This window comes from Sminthopsis crassicaudata, chromosome 2 (genome assembly GCF_048593235.1).
Source record: "Sminthopsis crassicaudata isolate SCR6 chromosome 2, ASM4859323v1, whole genome shotgun sequence".
Taxonomy (NCBI): domain Eukaryota; kingdom Metazoa; phylum Chordata; class Mammalia; order Dasyuromorphia; family Dasyuridae; genus Sminthopsis; species Sminthopsis crassicaudata.
In genome coordinates this window covers 331,263,915-331,275,401 of record NC_133618.1, presented here as the reverse complement: position 1 = coordinate 331,275,401, position 11,487 = coordinate 331,263,915, and the positions used below count along the sequence as shown (strand labels likewise).

At 38.9% G+C, this 11,487-nt stretch overlaps 1 protein-coding gene across 1 annotated transcript; it reads left to right on the top strand.

The window, feature by feature from the left end:
• The first annotated feature begins 4,836 nt into the window (after positions 1 to 4,836).
• On the top strand, positions 4,837 to 7,923 carry GPX2 (glutathione peroxidase 2). Its single transcript, XM_074290392.1, has 2 exons — positions 4,837 to 5,193; positions 7,246 to 7,923. The coding sequence occupies exons 1-2, from the start codon at positions 4,972 to 4,974 to the stop codon at positions 7,594 to 7,596; spliced, it is 573 nt and encodes a 190-aa protein (XP_074146493.1). The 5' UTR covers positions 4,837 to 4,971; the 3' UTR covers positions 7,597 to 7,923.
• The last annotated feature ends 3,564 nt before the right edge of the window (positions 7,924 to 11,487 follow it).

Sequence of the window (11,487 nt, the reverse complement as noted above, 5' to 3'; positions counted from 1 at the left end):
ATAGAAGGTCCTTTGGTGAGTGACAGCCAAAGTATTAGTAAGTATAACCTCTTAGGGTTAGAATTAATGATGTACAAATGTCCTTTGAAGTAAGAGAGTCTGATTCTATAAATAACTTTAGGGAGCTTACTGACACTTGGTCCATAGTCTTGGTCTGGGTGATTATTCCTTTCTTTAGGATTCTTTTCTTAATGCTTTAAGTCCATTTTATTTCAGCCATAAACTGGGAATTTTTTTTATCTGGTATCAGGATGGGGATCATAGGTAGAATCCAGCTCTTGCCCTCTCAAGAAAGAGCTTAGAAAAGGGGCACTATAATGAGACCTTGGGAATAGCAGATTGGAGATGACTGTACTACTAGCAGAGAATTGCAAGATGTGTAAGGGTGGCTGTCCTTGTGAGGAAAAGTTGTGTTTCATCCCAAATCCCCAGTGATTCCTAGAGGCCAATCTTTGATTACCCCTACATTATTTGTGATTCTTCTTGCTTTAAAACAGCAAAGTTTGAACAGAAATTTAAAATTCCTTCATCTCCACTTATCCATCCATTTCTTCTCCATGATAAAAAGGGGTTGCAATTGATTCATTCCATTCTGAGATATAATAGCTTCCTATATTAGCTCTAGTCCTTTACTACAGTGTATTATACCAGAGAACAGAGGTCAAGAGCTACAAGTTACTTAATACTTTTTGAAAATTTTTAAGTCATTATATCATAAATTGGTCACTTTTTTCATGGCACGGATAAAGATGTTTTTATTCATGTTTCTATTTTTCTCATTTTTCTGACCTGGACTTTTTCTTTGCTCCTGCCTGGCTTTGCAAAACATTCCTATATTAAATACAAGGTGCTTAATTATACTTTTTGGCCTATTAATCCATTTGAATATTTAATATGTGTCGTGTGTGTGTGTGTGTGTGTGTGTGTGTGTGTGTGTGTGTGTGTGTGTGTGTGTAAAAGGATAGGGGTCAATTGAGTTAATCAATTCATTCTAGAGATAGGATACTATGATCTGATAACCTTGTCAGGTGAGGAAAACCTCATCATTCATTCAGAGGAATGAATAAGATATAGATATCAACTAATCAATCACAGACTTTCGGCTAAGTGCAGAAAAATCCTTGACCAATTTAGATGTCCTTGAAAGTCATTAGATGAATTGGAATGATATTACATAGGAATTGTATTCAAATTGGTTGAGGAAATCTAGTCATATCTTGTGGGATTTTGTATAAAATACCTGTTCACTTTGAAACTTAAGAATTTGAGCATCTATCAATTTTGTGGTGGAAGTCTCTAACTAAATTCTTGAGAAGGAATTGCTTGAGGTGGAGAATGGCGGGGAGGAGAGGAGAATAGCCATGGTTTTGGACTCTTATTCTTCCCTGCCTGTTAATGGAGAATTTGGACTTTTAAAATTGATTTTCTAGTCCTTCCACCATCTTTGGAACCACTGATAACATATACTGAGGAAAAGCAATTTCAAGACTCTATAAGTAATCTAATAGAAACCGACCACTATACCTAAGGAAAACATCTTGAGGATTCCTACAAAAGGACTTCTAAGAGTTGTGAGTTATAATCTTTGCCACACATGCTCCATATTCTACTTCATTTTCCTCTTATCTTAATGTATTTAATGGGAGAACATGCTACATGTATTTTGGGGGGAGAATATTTCATACCAACTATACCACCATAATAAATATCCTATTTTAAAAGCTAATTAAGTCTAGCTGATTAATTGATATCAATAATAATTAAGGAAAATGTACCTATTAGGACTGTGTATGTGGGGGTGTGTGTGGGTGTGGGTGTATTCAATGTTATATTAATTAATTATACTCTTTGAATGATGAAAACTACAACAGTGGATTCCCTGGGTGAAGATAATGAGAGAAAAAAAGATAATTTCAGTTCTGATCATTATTCTCCCCATTCACCAGAAATTTCCAACAAGTTAAAAAGAGTAGTGATGGGATTTGGGCATATGTATATAGTGTCCTAGGATGTCCTCAATTTCTTTTCTTTCACTTTAAGTCCACCACTGCATTCAGCATATGCAATACAGAGAAGAATATAGTTGCCTGCTTTTGCTGCTTTGCTTTGAGATTGAGAAAGTCATGTGGTCAGTGACCAATGATTACTGCCACTGTGAATTAAAGGGAGAGCTGAGGTCAGGCTGGGGTCCAGAGAAGCCAATTAGGGACTGGAATGTGGAGAGATAAGTAAGCTATGGCAGCTTTCACAAACCTCAGTAGATTGGACAAAGATGATTTTAATGAGATACCTATTTTGCTCCAATCATATTATTCAGTTCAGTATGATTCCATAGGGGTAATGACTGTTAGCAATTATTAGTGATATATTCATCCAGTAAAATACATTTAATTAGTCTAATCAAGTAATAGAAGCATAGGAACTACATATATGAATACATATTTTTACATATCTTAAATAAAGGAAAATAGGTTCCAAACTTTAAAGTACTGGTTTTAAGTTTCACTCGCCTAACCACAAGAATGATGATGATTAAACCCAACGTGGGTGGGATGTCCTAATGTTATATGGAAAGTCCCTCAACTTATTTTTGTACCTCTGGTTCACCCTCATGGACCACCATGTTTTACCCAGCATGAAGAAGGACCCATCTTATGATCACTTAGTCACCAGAGAGATGACCCTTGTCTTGCCCATCCTGTGACTACTTATGCTAATGCATAATCATTTCTGGCCCTCGAGATCAAAAGCAAAGTCCATCATCTAATGAAATTTGTATTTTACTTTGCCCCTTCTATGTCTCAAGCACTATAGAACCAAGGCCCTACAGTAAGGGGGCATATTTGAATTTCATTTCATTAGAGGAGACCATGGAACATTTAATAAAGCACTATTGGTTTGGAACTCTGCCTCAATGTTTTTTTCTTGCAAATTGGATAATTTTGGACCTCACAAATGGTAAGGTCAGAAAACTGATCTAACCCCACCAAACTGGGTCATAATTAGATTCTAGCACACCAAGGAACTGGTTCTTCAAACCAACCAAGGTCTGCATCATAAAGTGGTTTGTATGTGGAGTTTGGTATCTGCCCATGTGGCATTCTTTGTGGCCTAAGCTGGTATCTTTATTATATCAACATAGACAAGATCTATAAGATTGGCTAAGGCCGAGAGCAGGGGTGGCAAACTGATAAAAAAAATGCATCTACAAATTCTGCTATCTCTGGGAAGATTTGTCCATTATAATGAGGAGACTTTATCATGCTGAAAAGTTTGGGATCAAGAAGTTTGTTCTCACCTAACGAAAATCTCTGCTGATGCAGATGAAATATCTAGCCCTAGTGAAGATTTGACTTGTTTATCAACGTCTCTTCTAAATTTGGACACTGATGCATTTTTTTTTTTTTTATGGTGGACAGAAAAGCATGCGTCTATTCAAGGACTATGTGACTGAAGAGAAGGCTGTTTTAATGTTTCCAAGCCAACTTGGAACTAGCAAACTCTCAATAAAATTTAAAAAAAAATTTTTTTTTTTAAGGAAAAAGAAAGTTGCTTGGGGCACTAGCAGTTATATGACTTGCCTATGATTACACAGCTAGCATGTATTAAAGGTTTAATTTTACAGCTGAAGAAACTTTCCAAGAGAGTTCACCTCTTGTTATTCTTTGTCCAAGGGCACACAACCAATTTAATGCAATTTCTCCTAATATTCATTTTCGTAGAATCAATTAACTTTGTGAAAAGGAACATACTTGCACACTTTATTGTAGTGCTTACTGATTTGATTCATTAAGATGCTATTTGAGAACATTTTGGAATTTCTTGGATATTTTGATAGGACAGAAGGACTGGATGGTAATTCTACCATTTTGATAATGGGAGTTATCCAATTTTGGAGGTTATATCCCTTAAAAGCTACAGAGTAGCTCAGTGAATAAAGGGCCAGTCCAGGAAGAGGAGTGGAAATCCAGCCTCAGATAATTGCAAGCTGAAGGAGCATGGGCAAGTCACTTTTTTTTTTTTTTTTAATATCCCCATTTGTATATGGGGATATATATGTATTTGGGGAAAGTGTATAATTCACTTTCCTAAATTATAAAGATAATAGTAGTGCCTATAGACCAGGATTGTCATAAAGATCAAAATGCGATAATAGTTTCAATGCGTTTAATAAAATACTTGTTTCCTTCCTTCATCATCCAATATTTCATAATGACACAGAAGCCCTTGATTCCTGAAGGTTATGCCAGCAAAGCACAAGGTCTGGCGAATCCCACTAAACAAAAAAAAAGCTTTGAGTATGGGCTCAATGACAAGTGTGAAGACTGATCAACCCAGATATGTTTGGAGAAAGGCCAAATTGTCCATAGATTTTTAGCCTCAGAAACTCTCAGTCATAAAAATCTCAAAGTCATAAGAAAAAAGTCTCATTTTGCAGTGGTGAAGAGAGCACTGACACAAGGTGATAGCTGATCTCTGCAGGAAGGTCACGCAGATAGCTGCTGGTGTATGTTCTTTAGGATGTGATGGGCACTGGATGTTCTTGGAAATAGCTGCACCCCCCGAGCAGAGGCAGGAGCCAGTGCTTTTGCTATGCCATCACTACCTTTCTTGCCTCCCTCCTCCCCATTAGACTCAGGGGGGCTCTGGTTTCCGAAGGCAGGGCAGAGAGACTGAATTATTCACACAGACCCAGAGATAACAAATCAGCCCTTCCTCCGTTGCCAAGCAGGGCAGGGTGGGGCAGGCACTTTGTTTAGAGACTAAGGCTATAAATAACTGGCACTTACTCAGATTACTCCTACAGGTATAACATTATTTGTGCTAAGTCATTCTGGGAACTTCTAACCTCAAACGGCAGACTCTCCCTTTTTTCCTGTTCCTCCTCTTTTCCCTCCCTATCCTCCCAACCCTCAACAGGCCTTTTAAGTAGGCACCACACCCACCCAGCAGTCATTCTGCCTTCTCACCATGGCTCACATCGCCAAATCTTTCTACGACCTCAGTGCTACCAGCCTGGAAGGGGAGAAGATAGATTTCAGCACTTTCCGGGGGCGGGCCGTGCTTATCGAAAATGTGGCTTCCCTCTGAGGCACGACCACCCGGGACTACACCCAGCTCAACGAGTTGCAGTGTCGATTCCCGAGGCGCCTAGTAATACTTGGCTTCCCCTGCAACCAGTTTGGGCATCAGGTGAGGGGCACCGGGCATGGTGCCCATGAGATGGTTCTGGGCTCCTGCTTCCTTTCTCAGGGGAACTGATGTGTGTGGTTGGTATGGGAGGAATGAGATTAATTAGGGACTGTATATAAATGTGCATGTTCTATACCCTCAAACATGTTGGTGTCTCTGGGTATTTAGATTGGTCTATTAAAAAAGCATGGGGGGATAAAAGAAAGTCATTCTTAGTCTGTGACTGACCACACAGTGACCATATCTTCACATTGATGTGGTTAGTGAATGGCTAAAGGTGAGCATCTTAGAGTGGTATGTGATATAGAAAACTAATAACTAAGAAAACTAAATTGAACTGTTGTTTCTAGAGTCTGGGGTTGGATCTATCTTCAGCCATGTGCCATTGGGCTACATGAAGCTTTCTGAGTTTCAATTTTTTCACCTATAAAATGGGAAACAATAATAATAAGCTTTTTATGTTAATGTATGTGAACTCAGTTTAAAAAGTATCAAGTATTATACATTGGGATAAAGTTTTCTGAGTTTTAATTTCTTCATCTATAAAATGGGAAACAATGCCAATGTATGTGAACTCAGTCTAAAAAGTATCAAGTATACAAAAACCAGGTATTACTATTTATATCGAATGCTTGTCAGTAATCAAGTTTACAGTAGGTGGAGGAGACCGGTATCAGGGTTTATATAATTTCTATGCAGCCAAGGCCCCCACATCTCAACTATAGTAACGTGAAGCCAGAGAAGCCAGAGGGGCAGATAAAAACCAAAAAAGTTGGTTCAGTCAAGTAGCCAACATTATATCATGCTATCATATCGCTAGGCTGACCATGGCAGCAGGAATACAGAGGCTGCTTTCTTCAGCCCCTGTCCATCATTCCTCTGAAGAGTGAGCAGTTGGATGGAGCCCATGACTGTGTAGCAGTTAACTAGACATTAACATAAGAGATAAGCGGTCTAGTAGTAATTAACTTAGGATAAATGATAGGGATATGGTTCTGATCTGACTGTACAAATTGGCTCTAGTAGGGGAGAGAGAAGAACTTTTCCTAAGCAACAGAAGTAGCTTGGCTCCTTGTCAGTGAGAAAGGAGAGAAAAAGATGCCTCCGTAGGAGGACCGCACCTCAAAGTTCCACAGTATCATTCATTATTTCGTAATGCTGGCTGAGGATGAGGGTGATGTTGTCAATGAGGGCTCAAGCACACTGAGCTACACAGAGTAATGCACAGCTGGCTGCTGTCCTCTAAAGCTGGGTAGAGAGCTAACATTTCATCAAGAAGGATTATTAGGTATCCATATGCCTTTACCCTCTTTGCTTTCTGTCTCTACCCAACACACATTTGGTACCTTCTGTTTCATTTAACTCATCCCATCTGTTGCGGGAAATAAGTGAATCAATATGGAGGTGATTCATTCACTGCCATTGTCCTGCCATTACTTTATTGAGAATGAGACCTGAGAAAGGCACTCCTGGGTAAGAGTTATCTACATCAGAGTTTTCTGCTTTCTATTCAGTTCTCAGAGGGGTAGGAGCAAGAGACTAGAAATGCTGTTTCTTCAAAGTCCCCATCTTGTTGGTTAGTGGGGATTATTGGGGTAGGGAAAGTGGCTATATTCAATACTTAGAAGAGCAGCAATAGCAAAAAGAGATAGGGAAGGCAGTATTACAGGATGATTTGAAATCTCTTTTCCCTCTTCTCCCCTCCCCTGTCAATTCTCTCTGTTAAACACTAGGCCTCCAACAGCACAGCTAAGTTTGCCTCATTCAGTAAAGGGACAATTAAGGAGCTATAAAAGTTCAAAGGATGTGTTATGGGAAGGCAAAATAATAAAGAACTCCAAGACAGGCATGTGATGAGGCAAGGAGTTAAGAAGTTTGCTATGAGGCAAAAACCCCAAAGGTGAGAAGAAGAGTGTACAGGAAGGGAGAGAATATGAAGGTGGGGAGAAAGAGAAGAGGAAAAAAGGGAGGAAAAAGAATATGAATGTGGATATGAAAAACTGACATTGTCTATATCCTCCATTCTATTTTCACCTTCTTTTTTCCTTCTAGGAAAACTGTCAGAATGAAGAGATCCTGAACAGTCTCAAGCATGTCCGTCCTGGGGCTGGCTTCCAGCCCAACTTTGTCCTTATCCAAAAGTGTGAGGTGAATGGGCAGAATGAGCATCCTGTTTTTGCCTACCTGAAGGACAAACTCCCCTACCCAGATGACGACCCATTCTCCCTTATGACAGACCCCAAGCTCATCATGTGGAGTCCTGTGCGTCGCTCAGATATTGCCTGGAACTTTGAGAAGTTCCTAGTGGGGCCTGAGGGCGAGCCCTTCCGTCGATATAGCAGATCTTTCCCTACCATCAATATCGAACCAGATATCAAGCGTCTCCTCAAAGTTGCCATATAGATGAGCTACTCAGTATACAACCCCATCTCCCCCTATTCCAGCTTCAGAGTTCCCTTTTCCAGAGTCTAGCATTCCTCTCAGGATGCTAGACTCAGGAGATGCCCAAGATCAGTACCATTATTGGAACATTCTTTCCTCTCTAGTCCACCTGTTCCCTTTTGGCTCCTCAGTGCTCCTCTGGGGATGAGTCAGGACTCCAAAGTCTGGGTTGGCTCTTCACAGGATGATTGCATCTTCTTAAACCCTCGAGGAAGGGAAGGTGCTTGAAAGTCGTGAAGGGCTTGAATTCTAGATTAAGTGAATCCAATAAAGGTCAGGTGTGAAAAATGCTGCATTTCTTGTGTTTCTTTCTTCTTAGGCCAAGGTCACCAGAAAGCTAGAGCTATAATCAGGAATACATCTCTATTAGGGTGATTTTAGGGACAATTAGCTACTCCTAATCTCTAGAAACTCTTAGGAAGTAAATTTTGTTGTTCAGTCATGATCTCACCTGGAGTTTTCTTAGCAAAGATACTGGAATGGTTTGCTTTTTTCAGCTCATTTGATGGATGAGAAAACTAAGGCAGACTGAGGTAAGTAACTTGCCCAGAATGACACAACTAGTGTCTGAGGCTGGACTTGAGCTCATGAAGATGAGTAGCCTAACTCTAAGCCTGAGCTCTATCCCCTGTGCCATCTAACGGTATAGCTGGCTATTATTGATTTTTTTTTTTTTTAAAGAGCAGGAAGATAAGGTCCTGAGAAAAACAAAAGGCCTTTTATTCTTAAATCATTTATTCTTTAATCATCTTAAAAAAAAAAAAAAAAAGCTTGTCATCATCCCTTTGCCAGGCTTCTCTTTAGAATCCTAAATTCATATTCTACTCCCTGACCTCAAACTCATAACAATCTGTTTAGGTTTGAATGCTTATGCTGGCCATTCTTCCATTAGGGTGGAAGGGAAACGATCCCTACAACAGGGTCATCTGTATTAGGCTTGTTAAATAGAAAGCTTATTACTGTCAACTAGAACAAGCCAGATATCTTATCAAACCAAATTCCATTTGGGAAATTCCACATAAGTCATATTCTCCATTATGCTACATGGGGCCTAGAATCAGGAAGAGCTAAGGCACTAACTAGTTGTGTCACCCTGGGTAAGTCACTTAATCCTGTTTGCTTCAGTTTCCTCATCTGTAAAATGAACTGGAGAAATAGCAAACCAATCCATTATCTTTGCCAAGAAACACCCAAATGGGGTCACGGGGAGTCAGATATGATTGAAACAATTCAACAACAAAGTCCCTGAAGAAAGCTAGAATCCTGAGCCACAGAGGCACCATTTTATTTTTCCCTCTATCATTAATGCATTAATTCCCTTCTTTGGTGTCCCAGCCCAAGTCAGTTTCTGATAAACTACACTTTTATTCTTGCTTACTTAGGAAGTCAATATATTTCCAGTTGTAGTTGTCACCATTTGAATGGACATAACTACAATTCATATGTTATGAAGTAGAGTCTCGGTCTTCTACTGTTTTATGACTGTTGGGGCAAGACGTTTAATTTGAGACAGTTCATTTGCAAAATGGGGATAGTAATAATACTTTCTCTTCCATTTGTGGTGAGGATTAAATAAAACATTTGTAAAGTGCTCTGTAACCATAAGACAATTGACAAGGTATTATTATCAAGGATAATTGATTTGAAGGAAATAAGGCTGAGGCAATAAATAATTATCTTTACCTTATGGTCTGGCAAAATAAGGCACAAAGGTCATGATTAGAGCCTAGATCCCCCGGCTTGTGGAATGTTACTCTTCTTGAGACATGATCCCTAGTTTGTGCTTTTTCCAGTCCCCTGTATCCTGTATCCTACTTATCTGTTTACATGTTAGCCAGCTCTTCCCCACATTCACCCTCCCCATGAAAGTTCCCAAAGGCAGGGAGTCTTTGTATCGCCAGAGACTAGTACAATATTTTGTCCTTAGTAAGTGCTTAATAACTGAAGTGCAGTGGATAGCCCATCGAGCCTGGATTCAGGAAGATCTGAGTTCTAATGTGACCTCAGACACTTAGTACTACCTATGTGAACCTGGCCAAATCACTTAAACTCCTATTTGCATCAGTTCCTTATTGTAAGATGGGTTCACACTGGAAAAGAAAATGTCAAACCACTCCAGTGTCTGTCAAGAAAACCTCATGGACAAAGACCATGGCATGTAATTGGACGTGACTTAAGGACTGAACAACAATAAGAAGTACTCAATTTTTGTTGGACTAGAACCAGACTCATTTGTACCTATGAGAAGATATTCTAGCTTTCACTAAAACATCTGATATTCAGAGGCATAACTTAGGAGTACAATTTCTGGATTATACTGGGTCCAAAAGTATCTGGGGAGAGGAGGGGGAGGACATCACAATACCCATCTGTAAAGCCCAGTTTTGTAAGTTGATTGTAAATTGATTATTCCTCTTTTGTCTTATACATTTCCTCCCCTACCCCCCCACACTTTTTGACAATTGGCCTGAATGCAGTTTGGAGCTCTTAGCTAATAAATGATCACTATATCCTACATCCTCATGCTGAACCCTTCAGCAATAAATCTTCTCCAAGCTTAGTGTTATAGAACATCTACAGCTAGAATGCTGTATTCTATGCTACTAGCTGCTTGAACAGGAAAAGGTTCCTTAGAAGGCTAAGCCTTCTACCTCATTGCCTTTGTGGGCTCAGCAGGTTGCAAAATGTTATCCAGGATCCCAGCAAACCTGGCTTGTTTCCATCATTCTCTTTAGCTGCACTTCATTTTGTGAGCATCAGTAAAGCTAGTTCACTTTATGGTCTTATTGGGAGCGCCATGTTCTCTTGTATGAAACTTTGCCATTCTGATCCTAAGATTGTATTAGGACAAATCCCTCTACCCTACATCAGCAGTGCCAGTACAGACTTAGCAATTAGATTATGAGAATAGTAGGCCCATCTATCTTCTATGGGATACAAGGAGTATTTGGAATTCAATGGGATTGCCAATGCAATAAGTACAAATCACTTCACTTTTCTAAACCTCAGTTACCTCATTATTAACAGGGAAAACAATATTTGTAGTTCTTATGTCAGGGCTATTGGACAGAGGATTCTGTAAATACTAAAGTGTTATAAAGACTAGTTTTATTACTCTTGTTAAGCCCTGATCAGTTTTTTAAAAATATGTTTTATTGATCTCTTTTGTCTTTTTTGGAAGAAAAAATCTCTTACTCCTCTTGTTCATGAGTGACTCCTTTGTAAATAAGAAAAAAAAATTAAGCAAAAAAACCAGCCTGATCTATAGAATAGGATACAATAGCAGACTATTCTGCTCTAACCCTTCTTAATTCTAGTATTTTCCCTCTGTTATTTCCTATCTGTCCTGTATATAGATTGCAATGTAACTATTTGCCTTCCCCATTAGAGTGCAAGCTCCTTGTGAGCAGGAGCTCTTTCTTCTTTTTCTATCTCTAACACTTAGCACAGTATTTGGCACATAGTAAGCACTTAACAATTTATTGTTAATTCCTCTCTTCTCTATTATAAACAGCACAGGATCATAGATGAGATGGAATATATCTCAGAAGTCATTTAATCTAATACCTTCATTTCACAAGTAAAAAAATTGAGGCCCACAGTAGTTACATGATTTGCCAAAGTATATAAAGTGCTAACATAGCAGATGTGACATTTGAACCCAGGTCCTCAGACTTGAGTGATTGATTGATTACTCACTAATTTTTCAGTTACTTGGAGTCAAATTTCTTTTTACACTATTTTAGTTATTGTGTATATATTGATCTTTTTGGTCCTATTTATTTCACTTTGTATCCATTCATACAAATCCCTTATTCTGTTTATAAAAATAAAATACTAGAACTTTTTTTC